Source organism: Mesoplodon bidens (genome assembly GCF_964165515.1).
Source record: "Mesoplodon bidens genome assembly, chromosome: 3".
NCBI classification, from domain to species: domain Eukaryota; kingdom Metazoa; phylum Chordata; class Mammalia; order Artiodactyla; family Ziphiidae; genus Mesoplodon; species Mesoplodon bidens.
In genome coordinates this window covers 933,966-953,433 of record NC_138178.1, presented here as the reverse complement: position 1 = coordinate 953,433, position 19,468 = coordinate 933,966, and the positions used below count along the sequence as shown (strand labels likewise).

At 40.0% G+C, this 19,468-nt stretch overlaps 1 protein-coding gene across 6 annotated transcripts in view; it reads left to right on the top strand.

Annotated features, from left to right (window-relative positions):
- Window positions 1-19,468, top strand: part of MPP7 (MAGUK p55 scaffold protein 7) — a 268,477-nt gene that overhangs the window by 42,763 nt on the left and 206,246 nt on the right. For all 6 annotated transcript variants that reach the window (XR_014015250.1, XM_081226950.1, XM_081226952.1 and 3 more), the window contains one exon: window positions 18,212-18,382. Coding sequence is in view for 5 of the 6 variants with exons in the window: in XM_081226950.1 (XP_081083076.1) it covers window positions 18,346-18,382 (37 nt within the window). In the remaining variant the exon portion in view is untranslated. The remainder of the gene's footprint in view (window positions 1-18,211; window positions 18,383-19,468) is intronic.

Here is a 19,468-nt window from a genome sequence, read left to right as displayed (position 1 = left end):
CAGGATCTTGGCCATTCAAGTCCTACTTTGGGAGATATATATATATATATATATTTTTTTTAGCTTTCAAACAGATTAAAAAAAAGTTTATCCATGCTTTCTACTTTTTTTTTTTTATTCTTACCATCATTGTCATCTGGAATTAGTTGTTAGGTAGAGCATAAAATGGTTTTTATTAATTTCTATAATTGCTACATTTATTTGTACTTGCCTTTTGAAGTTAACAATTAGCCAAGGTCTGATTTTGATGGAATTTTATGACTTTTTTAAAGAAATAAAAATGTTTATTTCTAAAAATAAATAAGCGAACTTAATTAGATTTCATTAAAGGGACCATTAGCTTTAAAGCTTTATAAAAGTAATTTTCCCAAAGTCTTGATTATATATGAGTATAATTTTATAATTTACTACTTTCCCAGAATTTTAATTCAGTTAAATGAAAATGAACATTTTATCTCTTTCTGTTTTGCTTACTGCGAGACTATTTTAAACATTCTTAGATTGAAAGTTACCTAAAAGTATTTTGAAAAATTGATATCCAGAAACTGTAAAGACTGAAAATTCCTTTAAGTACTTCATATTGTAAATGATTTAAAGATACTTGTTTTTCCATCATAACGAAAAGCTTTTGAATTAAAGCCTGAAAGTAATTAACAAGATAAATATAGAAGCCTAAAATTAAGAGTTTGGCATTAATTAGGTAACGTAATAAAAGATGATCTCACATTTGAACTTGCATACCTTGATAATTCTTCTCTTTCTCTACCTAAATACCTCTTTGCATGGAATGTTATTACATGAAGCAGTGGTACTAAGCAGACTGTTCTGGTACCTTAAAACAAAGTGTCTTTCTTATGCTGCATAGATGGGTAATTTTTCAAACATCTGGAAAGGCAAAATAAGGAGAATTCTTTTTTGAATTCAGTATAACCCTTAGATTGACTCATAAAGCTAGTTACACAATTTGTCACTAAAGCTCAAATACATCATTATTACAGAGCGCAGAATTGCTTAATTTGTTGGCCTGTCAAGGAAACTTTGAACACTGGGTCAGGAACTAGTGAAGAAATTTAAAACATTTTACTTCTGGATAATATTTTTAGTAGACTTTTTGATGATAAGATTACATGGAGACAGTATTTACCCAGAAGATTATGAAATCACAAGAAATTTCAAGATGAATCAACACAAGTTATTAACTAAGATTTACTAGTAGCACTCCATAGAATCCTTGGAGACACACACCTGGAAGAACATTATTTGCACACTACTACTAGCACACTACTGGGCTTGAAATATTCTTAATGATCAGTGAACAAGTCAAAGCAAATAAGATGCTATAGAAACAATCACATGTTTGTTTACTGATAGTGTAGTGGTCCTGATCAAAACTGTAAAGTTTTTTTGAAAAAAATTTTTTTTTTTTTTTGCCGTACGCAGGCCTCTCACTGTTGTGGCCTCTCCCGTTGCGGAGCACAGGCCCCGGACGCGCAGGCTCAGCGGCCATGGCTCACGGGCCTAGCCGTTCAGTGGCATGTGGGATCTTCCCGGACCGGGGCACGAACCCGTGTCCCCTGCATCGGCAGGCGGACTCTCAACCACTGTGCCACCAGGGAAGCCCTGAAAAAAGAAATCTGATTCAAGTTATGTATTATTTTATTCACAGAGAAGCTTTTATATAAAAGTTTGCTATAAATCTGAATTCCTTATTAACTGATGTTATAAAAGATAGTGAATCTAACAACATCTTAGCCCTTAAAGTTTAATTCTGGTCCTCCATCTCCCCCCATCCCCTTTCCTTGACTTTATACAAAGAAATGGGATCCGTGTGCAGTTTCTGCTCTTTCATACTTCAAGTGTTAGAAGACCAAAAGAAAGGTTTGGTCAAGAGTTTGTGTATAAGAAGAACTAACTTAACTTTTGTGTGTGTGTGTGAATGGTTCTCACTTTGTGGATTTGTAGAAAGACAGTTGTTAAGTTGAAAGATGGTTTACTTAAGTAAAAATATATCATTGAACATCTTAATCAACTTAATAGAAAATTGCAAGAACTGTGTAGTTATGTATTACTTTTTAGTGACACTTCAGAGTAAAAATTCAGCTTAGTAAAAATAAGATTAAAATGGCCACCTTATGATGTTCAGTGAATATAAAAGAGTTTTTTCCTGTTTGAGGAGAAGAATGTTTGAAAATTGACTTTATTCTTCAGTCCAGTTCTGTTTAGAGAAGAATTGAGTGGAAGGTACAGATATTTGCCCCCCACATGCACAGCCTCCGCCATGTCCACACCGCTACCAGGATGGTATGTTTGTTACAGTCGAGGAACCCACACTGACACAGCATCATTATCAACCAGAGTCTGTGGTCTATATTAGGGAAGCTTGATTGGGTTTAAAGTCCATTAAAGTCACAAATGCATGAAAGAATAGGAAATGTGCAATCCAATTAAAACTTTTGAATGACAGTAAAAGTGATTTTAAATGTATTACCTTGTGTGAACCAAGTTTATTGTTGATGGGGCTCCATCTGAAATTTGAAGAGCTCATCTGGGCATCATCAACAAGCACAGAACTCAGTGTAAAAAAAGTTTGTTCATAGAAACAAGCTTAGGTTTCTCATGAAAATAATCTGAGCATGTTTTCTTTGGGAGTTTTATATAAATTCTGGATTTAATATCTTCCCTAATACTTTGTATTTAAGTTTCCTGATCATAATTATAGGATATAAAGAAAGTATAATTGATTTGTTTCACCAAGAGCAGACTTCCAGGCATCAGAAAAATATTTCCAATCCGTGCCATGACATGAAACACTGAACTGTATTTGCTGCTTTTTAACACCATGGAGCCACTTAGTTTTTAATCTAAGTGGGTGGTCTTGGTGAGGGATAAATTCCATCTAGGGAACCTAGAACCTCCTACAGGATTGTGGAGCTTTTTGAAATGTGTACAATTTCTTGAGAACCATCTGTATCCTTCCTGCTGGTCAGGCTGACATAGCTCGGAGAACTTCCAGTCATCACCTTAGCTGGCTGTGGTTGCCCCGGTAACCTTAGGGCACACATGTACTTGCTCATTTGTCCACTCAGCAAACATTTAATGAGCATCTCTGTGCTAGCCATTGTGGAATATAATTTATATTTCTTAAGAAATTTATAATTTCATGGAGGAGAAAGTCACACAGATACTGACATAAATGTTTAAGTACGGTGATAGATTAAGTAGGCCTTGAGACCCACAATGGAATTGTGAAATTTTGAAAGATTGCCATAGTATGTATGATTTTTTTCTGTTTTTAATTATACAAGAATTGAATAAGTACTTGTGAAATTTAAAAAAATAAAAAAACATAGTCTAAAGATTTATTCCCATTTTACACCCCACCCGCCCTCCTGGTTCCACTTTTCATTCATTTTTTTAAACCATTGCCTGATCGATGGACATTTTAGGTTTTTTCTTTTTTTTTGGTCATCAGTGATGCTTAGTAAGTTCCCTCGTACTTATATATTTGCACACGTGTGAATTATGTTGCTAGTGAAAATTCTTAGGAGTAGAATCCTGGCTGAAGAGTATTTCTCTGGTGTGTTTGTTACTGGAACCCTTAGAGTCAGTAGGCTTTTCTTTTAAAGAAAACGAAGAACTCAGGACGCTGTGGGCGTTTTAGTTGCAGAAATCGTCGGGAGGACCGCAGTCCCCGTGGTTTGGTGGCAGCATCTGCAGAGGTCTGGAGTTGCGGGGTGTCTGCACTTGTCCCTGGTTCATCTTCAGCTGCCCACCTGGGCCCTCACCTTCTTCTCCTGCCCCGGGAGCCACCACTGCCCTCCTGTCCCCGTCTAGACATGCTCTTCCCCAAATTGTTTGCAGTCCTCGTGCCCTTTGGACCTTGGTCAGGCCGGGTTCTTCTGTCAATGCCAGAGTGTGTACAGGGTGACGTTTCCCTCGTCCTAAAAGAGGTGACATTCCTGGGCTGGAATGTCCCATTTCCTGTCTCTTCCCTCTCTTCTCCTACTTCCAGTGCTTCTCTACAAACTTTTTGGGATATAGTTAGTGACACCCAGAAATGTTTCTGGTTGTTGATGAGGTATGAGGTATTTCTCTGGGTCGGGATGCTCTGTGATCAGAATTTTGTTAGCTGATTAAAATCGACCAGGAACAAACATTTCAGTAATAATTTGTAGCATTAGGAAAAAATGAGTTCCTACCTCTTTCCTATACATTTTTTTCAAAGTAACCTTTGCACTGCATTCGAATGAGCACCATAATTTGCAAATAAAAGGGGGAAGTGCTAAAAGTTCAGTACTCTCTGGATTCCCTGTTGCAACAAGTTCATGTTTGTTGTTTGGTTGCAGATTCCCGCTGGAACCCACCCCCCACCCCGCCCGTCCCCGTCTCCCACCATCATTCAGTTGTTTTCCAACCTGCGATACGTAGCAGTTTATGGGGGCTTCAGGTGTGGACCCCTTACTTTTGTGCAGGCTTCTCTGTGTACATCCCGCAGTGCTCCCCAAGGCCCTCCCGAGCTGGCTGTGTGCCAGGGCGGGACACCAAGGTCCCCAGCCAGCACTCTGCTGTTGATGACCTTGACAGCAGGTTTCACCTCGTTCTTCCTCGGCCATTCCTGCCGTGGTTGGGAGACCCGGTGAGAGTATGGGCAGCAGAATGACTCAGTCAAATACAGTCTGCCTCAGTTTTCTTTTGAGATAAATGTTTTTTATGGTTCTTTGCATAATACTCATTATTTCCACCCAGGGTCATTCTGTTGGGTAGGTATTAAGTAATTATCTCTAGTCTCTCTTTTTATTTACTAGTTAAGGTATAATAAATCTAGGAATCCTTGGTATTTAAAAAGATAAGATCAGATATTTGCTCAGGATGATTCAGTACTGTTTTGCTAGTTGTATTCGTCATAGCCTTGCAAAATAAGTACTTAAGAGCAGATGCCCAATGGTTTTAGGTAATCCCTCCCTCCCTCCCTGAAATGTCTATTACAACAATGTCATTGCATTCCAAATGGTAACTTTTTATTTTATTGGGCCGGTTCCTTCCCTCTTTCCAGTCTATACCAATTTACTCTTCAGGGATTAGGGCAAAGAAACACAGCCGTTGAACCACAAGACAAGCAGGAAAGACCGCCCTTGAACTGCAAGTTGTGTTTAGCAAGATTTTCAGAATCTATGCAGCTGCGATGTTTCTGTTAGAAATCTTGGCTCCTTTGTGAAATCAATGGTTTTAGAAATGTTCACAAGTGGTTTAGGGTAGAGTAAAAAGAATCTTTCTGAGACATTGTCACATTTTTTTAATCCAAAGAGATTGCAATGCAATTGAGGGCAATCCACACAGGAGTGGACATAGCAAAAGTATCTCTTTTTAGTAATAGGGAAATGATGTCTTGAACAGTCAAGTGGACACAGTTGCCTGGTCTACTTTGTGTAACTGTTGCAAAAGTGCTGGAATTGCAAAACCAAAACTAAAAATGGATTAGGAACTAGTTTAGGAAACTGTAGACCGGAAGACCCGAAGTGAAACAAACCACCAGGGTGTGAATGAAGAGGTGGTGGGCGTAGTGCCCCACGTGTCAGTGCAAACACACTGGAGCCAGGACCCTGTGCAATAGAGTCAGACCCACGTTGATGCTGTGAGTGAAGCAGTGACTACAGTGAAGATACTGTCCTTGGAAACCTGGACCTCTTCCCCAGTGTATTGTACTGTAAATTGATTGATCCGCTGTTGCATACTTGTTTATTTTTTCGGATAAATTCCTACTAACAAGTTGAGTTGTTGGTTCAGAGGGTATAAACACTTAGAATTTTGGTGGATTATCATGCGGTTTCTTTCTTAAATGGGAAAGAAAGACATTTGTTCACATTACATCAGTGTTGGATGTTTATTTTCATTTTAAAATTTCTAATTTATTGGAAATAGAATTTTTAGGGCTTGCAACAGAGCTTAAGTCATGCAAGTTGCTTTTGTTAATATGAATTAAATTTTCTTTTTTAAAAGTGAAATTATGGCACCCTCTGCTGAATTTGAGAGGAATTGCTGAATAGGAATGTACAGGTTTGAATAAGAGAATGTATAAATGTACTTTAGACTTTTTTGTCCCTTATACGGTGGCCCTTTTTGTTCACACTGGTCACCACTAGGCCGTGTGATGACGGATATTTGATTAAACCCATATTTTGAAGCGGGCAGAAGACCTCGAGTGAACAAGTCCACAGAGGCAGGAAATAACAGAGGCCAGGTGTGTTCAGGGTTGTTTCATAGAAAATTTGAGAAAGGGTGTCCATGTGACTTCTGCAGTGAAAGAAACTAGTAAGAACAGAGGGAAGGTATCATTTTTGGAATTTAAACTTTATCATGAACGTGCCGTTGAGTCATCAGATAGTTTTTTTAGAGCAGTAACACGATCCTTGGAGTATCTTAGAAAGATGATGCTGTGGGTTGGAGGTGGGGACAGGGCAGTTCGCCCATCAGTGCATTTGCTGAGTGGGGTCCCAGAGGGAGAGAGACCGAGCTCTGGGAAGCTGGTTACACGGTGGGTTGGTTTGTGAAAACAAACAGAACTTTACCAAAAAACTTCAAACATACAGAAAAGTAGAAAGAATAGTACAATGACTACCCATAAGCCTACCTTAGGCCCAACAGTTGGTAACATTTTGCCCTGCATGCCCCGGCCCCTGCTCTGAAGTACTTGGGAGTAGGTTGCAGATGTCTTTACTGTGCGTCCGTAGGTACATCAGCAAGCATCTCTCCAAAGTGGCCTCAGGGGAGAGGTGCTCAGGGGGATACAATCTGGAAAGCTTAGGATTGGGGGCACAGATATGAGGTCCTGTTATATCCTGTGAGAGATGGCACAGAGGCACAAAGGCTTGGTTTACTATACTTCATTTGAGGCCCTCTGGCATTCTCCACCTCTCCTTTTGAGACTCTGGGAGATGGGTATATGGTGAATACTGCTACATTTTAAATAGAAACTTGAAAAAAGGTTTTCTAAGTTTTCTTCTTTATCAGAAGAAGTTTCAAGCGTGCTCAGTGGTTGAAGAGGCCAGCTTTCTTGGGTGAGGTAGCTTCTCCCTGGGGGGAGAGAGAGGTCACTGCAGACAAGCTGGCCAGCCTGCCCCTCAGGGAGGCAGGGGGGCCAGGCCCTTGCATTGTGCTGAAGGCCCACATCAGTGGAAGTCTGTGTGAGGGAGCAGGTGTGTGCCTGGTGCGAGGGTGGGGAGACAGTGCACCCTGGAAGGGCCCTGGCACCTGCAGGGCCTGCCTGCCTCGGGGTAGGGACGCTGGGGCAAGCGGGGAGCCGGAAGTGCCCGTGGGCACTGGGCATAGATGCTGACCTCTTAGTACATTTGTTGGTAGGGAATCTGCGTACCCTGATCTAGTAAGTGTTTTACATCGTGATTAGTGGGCTTTGCAGCTCTCCCTCCTTTGGGCAGGAGAAGTAGCAAGGGGGTGGGCAGAGGCATATAATACCCGCCCTACTGTATATAAAATAGATAGCTACTAAGGCCCTGCTGTGTGGCTCAGGGAACTCTGCTCAGTAATGACCTATATGGGGAAAGAATCTAACAAAGAGTGGATATATGTATACGTATAGCTGAGTCACTGTCTGTACACCTGAAACAGACACAACATTGTAAGTCAACTAGACTCCAATAAAAAATAAAAAGTAAACAAACCAACAAAATATCATGCTAGGAATTGGTAACGGGTTCACTGTTGACTCATTCATTCTTTCATTCATTCAACAAACACTAGGGAGCTGCCTCTTACTGTGTACAGCAAGCTCTATTCTCAGGAATTCAGGGAGCAATACAGGCAGAAGTCCCTGCCTCTCACAGCTGACATTCTAGCAGGAAAGACAAACAGTCGACTAGATAAATGAAACACACATAGTGATTAGACTGTGCCGAGTGTGAAGAAGAAACATCAAGTCGGCTTGGGGTTTGTGGGGAGATTCTGCAAAGGGGCCATCCAGGGAGTCCACTGAGATGCCGTTTGGGGAAAGACCCACGAAGGCTGCCCGGGAGCTGTGCCCGTGTGCCCAGAATCTGTGTCATTTGCTCTTTCTGCCTGGGCCTGTCCCCTAGAGTGTGTTAGTACAAGGCAGTGTGCCTACAAGTCCCCTCAAAGGCTTTGCAGAGTTCTGTGGAATGTTCTTTTGTGTAAATGTTTCCCATGGTTTCTGAACAATGACTGGCATGTTACTTCCCTTAGCAACTTAATTTTTGTTCCTTCTTCACGTGAAACTTTGGAAATGTTAGCCTTTTTTCTGTTCATTCATTTCATTCTGGAAATGAAAATAATCCTTTTCAGAGCTATGATATGCAGATGAAAAATTTACAAAGTATAGTCAGTAGATTCCAGCAACTAATATTAATGGTTTAAACATTGAGGTAGTTGAAGAAAATAACATTAAAAGGTATATGAACAACGAAATACTCAAAGTTAATGACCCTTGGGTATAACTGACTCTGAGTGTGAGATTCTCTGCTACTTAATACCTGAGGGGCCAGTACAGAACAGATACTCTTCATCAATGTAGGATTCACCGTTACAATGTAACGTTAGGGGTTTGGATTATTCTTACGGGGGTTATTCTCTTTGCTTTCAGCTTTGGATGTCATTAAAGTAGATGACGTCAGGCTTGCAGTGGTGATGCAGATCTACCAAAATCAGTCAGTAACTGGGGAAATCTCTAGCGCCAGCAGGTAGAGGAGTTTATCTTTCTGTGGGTCTTGTCCTTTTTATGTTAAAAAAAAAAAAATCCAGTTTGTGTTTCTTTACAGAGAAATAACTGATCAGGCTATACTTTAGGTTAGAGGCTTCTTTTATTTTTATTAGTAAATAAAATTAACTAATGTCCTTGTTTAAAAACTGAAATTCATGCTGTTTACTATTTATTTTTCAGTACATTGAAACTGACATTGTTTCCTGAAGCATTTAGTTACAACCTGAGTGAATAAAATCACTTCATTTGTGGAAATGCACCCCCCGCCCAAATAAATAAATAAATAAATAAATAAATAAAGTAGATGCGTATGTAAGAAAATAGGACACATAGGGACTTGAATAAAATCTCATGTGCAAGAAGGTGAGGATTTCCTTTAAGAGTATTAAGACCACCGTGGAGGAGAATTTAGTACAAAGTTGTCTGTATTATAAATGAACAGGGCTTTTGAATTAGATATTTGCTTTTGTCACTATCTATGATAGCTTTAAAAAATACATATGTAAATATGCACTAACTATTGTGTATTACATTTAGTTTCACTCTTTGGTCCTGTCCTTACTTAGAAGATACAGTTAATGTTGGTAGCATGACATAATTAATGTTTTGCAAATAAGAATTGATATTTGGGAAGCTTATTTTTTGATGGTTCTGTTGTAGGGCCTGAGAAACTGATGAAAGTAGACAGTTTGCATGATTTCTGTTGTCAGTAAACGAAATCCTGTTTATAAATGGCCAGATTCATTACAGTTGTTTTTAGTAGGCTACATTTTAAGCAACTATTGTGTTGAACCACACAATATTTATTAGTACCCAGTAAATAACAGTGTGTAAATGCTTACATGATTCATGTTATTTAAAAATTACACCACTGATTTCCGTACATGATCAGTTTATCCGTCAGGAAGGGCTAGGTTGAGCTTCAGTAGCAAACGGCTCCAGTGCCACTCTCATCTCTCGCTCTTGCAGTGTGTCCATCACGTGTTGGCAGGGGACACTGTTCCACGACGTCCTCTGTCAAGACAGCTGGAACCCTGGACAACTGTGAAAGGCGAGGTGTCGAATCTCACGGTGGCTCTTAAATGCACCTTTCTGGAAGTAACAAACCTGTTTCCTTCGTGTTACTGGTCAAGGCATCAGGGGTCTGCCAGAGAAGGCGTGAAGTCTGGTGGCCCAAGAGCGAGCTAGAGGATGTGGATCTGAAATGCGCAGTTTTCTTACTTGTAAATAAAGAGGATAAAATAAAAGAAGGATGTCAAGCAAAAGACTGAGAGCGTGGGGAAGCCAATACTTGAGCATCTGTCATGTCCCCAGTGCTTCAGATATGTCTCATTTGGTCATCACAAGACGTAATGAATCATAGAAGTGATTTCCATCTGACACCAGAGGGAACTGGATGGGCAGGATTAAATTCAGAGTGAAGAGGCAGTCCTGTGAAGTGTGGTTGCCAGCGTGGGTGCTGGATTCACGCACGCTGATGTGAGAATCCCTTCAAGCTGTGGCTTAGAGCAAGTTGCTTAGAATTCAGTTTCCTCATCTGTAAGACGATGATAATAGTCCTTATGTGATGAGATTATTATGAGAATTAAATGAGACGTTGAGTTTTTAACCTAATGTCTGGGAAATTGGGTGCGTTCAGTGTTATCTGTTGCTCACATTTGTGTGTGTGTGTGTACTTTTTCTTTTAATTGTTTTCTTTGGTTTCCCAAGGTCTCATATCTTGTAAGTTGTGTGTGTAATAAGTGATAGAATCAGGAGACTGGACTGTCTCCCACCAAAGCCTGTATTCTTTTCATTATAGGACCTTTAAATGTTTGCTAGATTAGAGGACGTGAGAAGTAGAGTGATGAAAACGTGGTTGAGAAGTATTCATAAAAGCTGTCATCTGTTGATTGGCTCCTATGGGTTAGGTGTTCTACTTACGCCATTGCATGTACTCTCATTTCATTAAATCGTCTGGCCAAGACCATGGAGTCAGGAAGGCAGGGCTGGGCTCTCATCCGAGGTCTGTCCTGTGTCCAAATCTGCGCTCTCTTCATTAGGCTGTGCTGTCTCCCCGTAAGTAAGATAATGCAGTTACGCTGACCTTGAAGGATCAGGTCAGAGCTCTTGGCAGGTTGGAGTTGGTCACATACAGAAGCACTTCTGACTGGGGAGCTGTGATGCAGTTTTGAGGACATATGATGATACAGGCTCCAACCTCAAGGAGATCTAGTGGGGGATTGTAAGCCCAACAAAGATGCAAAATGACATCGATGTATCTTAATGATCAAAAATGATCGGTTTCTTCACTGGAGAGGACTTCGGGGAATGCTGATGGATTGCTGGGGAGGATCTGGAACTGAGAAGTAGTCAAGGAAATGCAGTGTGGAAGTTATCATCCTCCCCTGCCCCCATCAAATAGAGGAGAGAGTTTAATACAGCAAACAAGTGGTGCGTTCATGGTTGGTAGTGTAATCTTGAAGACTGCCCAGGACTTTTCAGCAGTGGGTGGTAGAAGATAAATATAGCGAGAAAAGGTCGTTGTCAGAAGAGCCGTCTCACTGTGAGGCCGAGGCTGTGCACGGCCCTGGAGAGGCCGCTGAGTTTCCTGAGGACGTCTGAGAACAAGCACAGGGTTGCGGTGTGCTGCTTGCGGTCGGTGGTTCAGGTCGTCTGGCGTGGGGTCATGGCTGGTGAGCGCCGGGTCATTCCTTACACCTGGGCTTCCCGACGAGGGGCAGGTGAGGAGTGATGTTGCGCGTGCCGCGCAAGCCCTGATGCTGATGCACGGGGGTCAGTGCCCCTTCCCGGCAGGTGGAGTCCTGGGGTCCCGGGGCTCCTGCGACTTTCCTGGCAGCCTTGAAGCCTGAGTCTCCTAACCTGGGGGTTATAAAGCATTGTTTCTCTCATTTCCTCTCAAGTCTTCAAAGGTTTATAAAATTCGTTCAACTGGAGTCCTCTTTTCTGTCGCTTTGGTTTTTTCCTTTCCATTTGTGACATGTAAGTTATGTATTACATAATAATTGAACCCTGGTGAGTTTGTAAAATGTGAGATGTTTTAATTTTTTGTAATTGTCCCCTTTTTGAAATCCAGGACTTTCTGTGTTTGGTTGTATAAAGCATATTTTTGTACATATGGCACCCTAATGCATTGCCAGTTGTAAGCATATTTTTTTATTGTCTGTGTGTAGACAGAAATTGTAGACAGTTTTTTTATTGTCTCACAGAGTCTAAGATTCTTGGAATAGACAAAATTGAAATGTGATTTTGTTTATGGTTAGGAATTGCATAGGTTAAAATTCCGTATCTATTATTTTGCATACATTTCTGCATAATAGAAAACTGACAAAAATTTGAACTTTCTTTGAATATTTAAAGAATAACCAATAAAGAAGTTGCTGGAAAGCATGCTACTGTTGGACCCTTAAGTCACTGGCAGATAGGGTATAATGTACAGGATGGTGTCAGCAAATCTGACCCTCTGCTTTCCTGGAAGTAAAATACTGTGGGAACAGGGTCACACCCACTCATTTGCGTATTGTCTGGGTTGAGCCTGGAGACCACAAAGCCTAAAATGTTTACTGTCTGCCTTTTGTAGAACATTTGTGCCTGCTCTGGCCACAGACAGCAGTTCTCAAACTTTGGGGTCTCTGGACCGTTTTTTTTTTTTTTTTTTTTGCGGTACGCGGGCCTCTCACCGTTGTGGCCTCTCCCGTTGCAGAGCACAGGCTCCGGACGCACAGGCTCAGCAGCCATGGCTCATGGGCCCAGCCCCTCCGCAGCATGTGGGATCTTCCCGAACCGGGGTACGAACCCGTGTCCCCTGCATCGGCAGGCGGACTCTCAACCACTGCGCCACCAGGGAAGCCCCCTGGAGTGTTATAGACTCTTAAAAATTATTGAAGACTGCGAAGTGTTTTGTTTATGTGTGTTATATTGATATTTACTGTATTGGAAACTAAAACAGAAATTTTAAAAAGTCGTTTCAATTCACTTAAAAAGAACAATATTAAACTTGTTGTATGTTAGCATAAATCATGTTTTTGTGAAAAATAACCGTTCTCCAAAAAAACAGAAACATGAGTGAGTTGGGAATTCCTCTGATGCCTGCCTGAATAGAAGACAGTTACATTCTCAGATGTGTATACTTTTTATTTGTTGCTCTATCTTTTAGTTGAAGGATATGAAGAAAAACCAGTCTTATACATATCTGTAGTTGGAAAAGGGAGGAGTATTTCAGTAACCTGTTTAGGTAATTGTAGATGTTCTTTGTTACTGCAGTTGACCCTTGAACAATGTGAGGATTAGGGGCGATAACTGTTCATGAAGTTGAAAATCCTCTTATAACTTGTAGTTGGCCTTCTGTATCCATGGATTCAGTCAGCTGTGGATCCTGTAGTCCTGTTAAATCTGTGTATAAGTGGAGCCATGCAGATGAAGCCCGTTGTTGTTCAGGGGTCAACTGTACCTCAAAACTCGACATATGGTAGTTTCAGTGTTGCAGTATGGAATCTGAAAATACATCAACAGACATATCATATTGGAACTTTCAAATCTGTTAGTCTGTCCTGCGTTTTGACTGGATCTTTTATTCACACATTATTTTTTAAAATATTATGCATTGATAATTTCAAAAATATTGGTTCACTATCCACAGGTTGACACAATATAAAAAAAATCACATTTGCTCATATCACCACTGATCTTGGAAGAGCCTGTGGGTTTTGGGAAGCTGGTGGACCTGCGCAGAGCGGGAACTGGTTTCAGGATGCTTGCATTTCGGTTAACACGGTGCCTTGCAAAGCGAGGACCGCCTCTAGTGGACACAGGTTTTATAAAATTCTATTTTTTTGCTTGAGTGTTTATGCTTTATCATTAGCAACGCCTCAAGAGTCAGTTATTATTAATTTTACTACTTTATTAAGGACATTCTAAAGTCAATGCCCTTCCGTCTTTTTTTTTTTTTTTTTTTTTTTAATGAGACTGCTTGGTAGTGAAGTAATTAACTAGGGCGAATAGTTTCCATTTGGTACTGTTACCTTGATTTGTGCTAAGGTACCCATGGTTTTGTCCACCAGTACTTTTCATCATTGGTGCAAATGTCCACACATTGCAAAAGGCAAATACCATCTTGATGGTTTTATGAAAATAGTTTGACTTCAGGGGCGCCTCTCAAAGGATTGCAGAGACCACTGGTGTCTGCAGACCAAACTTTGAGAACTGATGGTATAAAAGGTTTAAATACCATTTTCTATAAGCAGATTGATGCCACCTACCTGCATTGCTTCCTGTATTTTCTAACAATTATAATTTATGAAGATTTGCTGCTTGCATTGGCTAATACAACTCATGCATCTTTCAGGTAGAGTTTTTTTTTTTTAATGTCAGATTTGTTAAAAAAGGGTTTACCCTTTTTGTGTGTGTTATTGCTCTGTTAGGTTTTGAAAGTGTAAGTTGAGAGTATTTGTAACTCATGAAGTAATCTACAGTTGGATTACTGGGCACAGTTACTGTCTCTTGAAATGATGGGATGTTACTATGATTATTAGTTTATTTATGATGACAGTTAATTAAAAGTTTTCATATTCTTGAATACTCTTCCAAATAGAGAGGGCGTGAGTTTGGAAAATTAGGTCCAGTACCTGATTTCTCATTCATCTGTGTTAACCTCGTGCGTGTGTGTGAAATATTGTGATTTATATAATAAATACATATTTGGTGTTCTGTGTAACCCTTTCTGCTTCTAAAACCCTTGGAATTTCCTAAGTGATAAGAGTGACAAAGGTGTCTTCCGTTTTTCCTAACTACTTTCAGCCATACCTTTGTTTATGTTAACGAGGTGACTTTTGGGAAGCCCTTATGGACCGGGGCTGGTGGCGAGGGCAACCAACCTTGATTGGCGGGTTGGAGCTTTCAGTCCCACCCCACAACCTCCAAGGAGGGGAGAGGGGCTGGAGGTTGAGTTCAGGCACCAGTGGGCCAGTGATTTAATCAACCATGCCTGTGTGACGAAGCCTCCATAAAACCCCAAAAGCCTAGGGTCTGGAGAGCTTCCAGGTTGCGGACACGTGGAGATTTGGAAGAGGGCGGCTCCCAGGGAAGGGGTGGAAGCTCCACCTCGCCCTGTGCAACTCTTCTGTCTGGCTGTTCCTCATCATTTCCTTTTACAGTTAACCAGTAACCTAAAAAGTAAATGTTTTCCTGAGTTCTGTGAGCCCCTGGGGCAAATTCAGTGAACCTGAGGGAGCTGGGGGAAACTGATGTCTAGTCAGTCGATGAGAAGCACAGTTGACAACCTGGGTTTGCAGGTGACATCAGAAGGGGGCCAGTCTTGTGGGGCTGAGCCCTTACCTTGTGGTGTCTGGCCCTATTCCAGGTAGACAGTGTCAGAACTGAGTTTTATTGTAGGTCGCCCAGCTGGTGTCACAGATCTGCGTGGGGTGTGGAAAACCACATCTGCTGTCAGAAGTGAAGTATTGATAGTGGAGGAGATACACAGGAGGAGTGTGTGTGTGTGTGTGCGCGCGCATGCGCACACATTAATAAAAGTTTTTGCAGATGGTCATTTCACTGGGTGCAATTAAGACTTTTTTTAGGGGAAACTCAAAAAACTTTCTGCTACAGACACTTGCACTTCTGTGGTTGACCACTAGATGTCATGAGTGCCCCGGGAGCCCTAAGCATTGCCCAGGACGGGTAGAAACTGAACATTGTAGGTTCTAGACCTTTGCATAGTTCACTGTTTCCATATGACGGATGCCAGAAGAACCTGATACAGTGTGATACATAGAAGCACGGTATGACTGGAATAATGAAAGTTCAAAAATAAGCCCTTTTAAAGTAGGGTTGTAATGGTTCTATTGGGGATCGTAAATGCTTCAGGTGCACTTGACACTGCAGTTTCGTTCCTGGCGTTTGGGTCGCTCTCTTTTTTATGGAAAGATGGATTGAACTTCAATTTAAGAATATTCGGTAATCTCTCTCAGGACGTACTGTAACAGCTGGTATTTTTGTGTTGTAGTAAATCGATTCCATACAACAGTCAGTAATAATCATGGCTGGATTCTGACAAATTCCAAAGCATTTTAAATAAGTTTAGCCAAAGAAAATAACATGATTACTACAGAAATTTAGCTCAGTTTGAAAGTTAAACCCAGCAACTCTGCTTCGTTCCACAGAATATTAACCATTTTCCTGGTTGGGATTTTATCAAACCATTTTTTTTATTAATGTACTTGTGTGTGTTCTGAGAAGATAATTATCTTGTAGCATATATTTCTTAAATAATATAACTTTGGAAAAAACTTAACCTTGAGTGTTTATTGTGAAATAAAAGATGAGAAATACTGTAATAAAATCTTTTGTATATGGCATACGTGGAAAGCTGCAGCATCAACTCAGGAGGATATTTTGATGTGAAATGTAAGGTGGTTTTAGTATTAATAGGATGTTTGTTTTAAGCATAAATTGGCTTATATGTTGTATGTGGTTTATGAAATTGAAACATAGTAAGTTCTTTAAGGCTTGAAGAAAGTTGTAGTTTGCATGGTACAGATTATATAGTATGTGTATTTCTGTAGTTAGGTAATCTGTACTGTACAAATTATGATTTATGGCATAAAGTGCTTAAATTACATACATACACACTATAATAAATACCTACCTACATACCTACGTATATGCCTTTTGTCCTAATGGTAGAAATATGCGTGCATATACTTTACAAGTTATAACCGTTTTTCCCTTTTTTCTAAGCAGCAAAACAAATGTTTACTAATTGAATGCGTTTTTTAAATTATGTATGGTCTGTTTTTTATTTTCTTTGCGTTTGAGTTGAGGAGCACTTTATGTAGTTGAATCTTAATCCTGATTGTTAGGATAACTTATGAAAACAAAGCAGAGTTGCCTTTTAGAATTATTAGGGAAAACAGCTTTAGAGACGGGCACTAATGAAGCCTTGCTTTACCTTTTTCTGTCTTATTTTTAGCTTAGTGATTTATATTTTCACTTGGTATTTAAAATAACTGCCTTCATATTTTTAATTAACACAGAGGATCTCTGTATGAATTTGTATGTGTATTTTTAACTACGTCAACCTTTGTAATGTAAAACAAAACTCAAGACATTGCACCGGGTTGCCTGGTCCAAGATAGTCTATTTGATGGTGAATATTTTTATGCTAACGTTTACTTTGATAATTAAAAAGCTAATTTAGAAGGCTTTAATAGAATCTTATAGTTTGAATTTTTTCATGAGGAATTTGGCAAGCTCATTTTCTTTATTCTGTAATATGAATCAGCAATTTAAAGGCTTTAAGAATTGAAGTGAGCCAGTTTTTCAGATGTTTACAGTATCTGTTTTTCTTGTTAATATATGTTAAAATATGCTTTTAAATCACTGAACGAACTTGCTTTATAGAGAACTGGGGGAAATGCATTAAAAAGCAAATTTAAACACGTTGTGTGGTTCTTCTGATTTCTGAAAAATGTAAATGCGGTGCATTTTCCGTTATTAGACAGCCGTGGTCCAAATTTAAACCACATGGCGTCCTCCTAGGTGTAGGCCAATGTAAATTTTAATCTTGCTACTTTTATGTTTTCATTTTATAATCTCATTACCTGAATTTTAGAAACCCAATTGTAATAGTTAGCATTCATTGTTTGAAGGGTGTTCATTGGATTATCCAGCAGTTCTAAATTGCTGTTCTCTTCATTTGCATATAAGGAAATTAAGGCTTAATAAGATTAAATAACTTGTCCAAGATCACAGAGCTAGCAGGATTAGAGATTAAGCAAACACTAGAGCCCTTGCTTTTAGTTACTATACAATAGTGCCTTTACTGCTTGTTTTGGGATAAACGTAACTTAAAATAGTTATTTAAAAAATTGATATTTTCCAGGATACATCAAAGCTTAGTTTTTACTAAAACAATTTATTTTCATATATTAGCTTGGATTGTTAGGTTTAGCATAGATTATCAACAGTTCTGTAAATCTATAATAATATCTTGCTTCAATTCTAGTATTCTTTCAAGGTTGTTTGTAATCTTCAGTTAGAGAACTTTGCAGTTGTCATATTAGGATGAGTTACTTAAAAAAATTACAATTAGTTATAAGTTGCTGACAATTTAGAGAATCTCTGCTCTACGTTTAGGAATACAGTTTTGAATTCTAACAGAAGGGAGGAATTTTAGGATGACGTTGGCTTACAAAAGCTTCCTCAAGTTCTCCATCTATGCAGTCAGTGGTTCTCAAACCAACTGTAAAAATCTTTAAGGAAACCTTGACACATTCACGAAGAGCTTTCATGTTTTTAATTAGAAATCCCACGTCGAAATAAAAAACTCTCCCACTTCATATTTGTCTGTGGTCTGTAGAAGAAATTGTGCAGATTGTGATCTCCCTAATAAAGTGTTGGAATCAGCATTTTGAATTAGTTACAGAAAGTTGCAATTTAGTAATCTTGCCTCTTCTATTTTTAATGTGTTCCTTTTCTTTGTAGAAACGGACTGCAGAAGACATAGATCTGGGTAGACAGCGTGGCTGCAGGCCTTGGGGTTGGCATCCCTGCCGCCTTTGAACAGAGCGTGTTGGCAGTTCAGGGCCCAGCTCAGCCTGCATCCCGCATCCTGCATCATGCCCGCGCTGTCCGCAGGCTCGGGGAGCGACACAGGTATGGAGCTCGTGAGGGGCACTTTTCCTCCCATCCTTACAAATCGTCCAGTTCACAGTGAAAACCAGCATTGCTTTAAGCGACTGCAGACAGGCTTGTCTTTCTGAAACCAAAGTGAGGGCCATCATGGCCTCAGGATAAACGTGACTGGAGGGCGTGGGCGGACCGCTTTCTCGGGTCCTGAGGGCTCCGTGCTGATGCCCTTGTGCTGGTTTGCATTATGGAATAATGCCATACATTTACATTTCTCTTTTAAAGATTAAGTATTTTAAAGATACAGAAAAGTGTGGAAAATATCATGGTACTCATATTACCTGTCACTCTACTTTAATCATAGCTATGAATTTTTTTGGCCGTATTTGCTCAGACCTCTCATTTTTTCCCCCCATTTTTCTATTTTCTTTTTTTCTGTCCAGAGGTGAACACTGTTCTGAAGTTGATATATGTCATTAAAGAACTCAACTAAAACAAGCACATTGTTATCAGTTGTAAGACTTAGTGATACTTAAAGATTTACAAGAAAGGGAAAAAAACTCATGCATGTATGTATGTGTGAATTCCCCTCTTTCTGACCTGATTTAGAAGGTGGGATGGGGGTGGTCAGTGCCCCTTTGAAGCCCTTTCTGGGGTTCCCCGGAATCAGAACTTTAGAAAAATGTAGATTCCTCGACCCTCCTCAGAATTATTAAAACAGAATGCGAGTGGGGTTGGGGAGCTGTAGCTTGCATTTTTCAGACCGCTCAGAAGAGGGGGTGGCACAGAATGTGGCCAAAGGGATGGGCTTTGTTACACTAACCACACTGAGTTGGTCCCATTAACACCCTCCTGTAACCAGCTGAGATATGTCTTGTCCTGGACAGTCACTGGCACCCTAATTTTTAAAGAGCCAAATCACAAATGTGATTTTGCGTTGTGTTCGGTGACCCTGGCTTTCTCATGTGCACTATTTGCCCGTATCATTCTTTGCTGTTTCAAGCAGAGCCATACTTACACTTTGGCAAGTTTTTTCTTGTCTTTATCCATCAAGAATAATGTTTTTCTACTGTGATTTACACTAAGGATTAGTTTTTCTTAGGAAGTGATTTT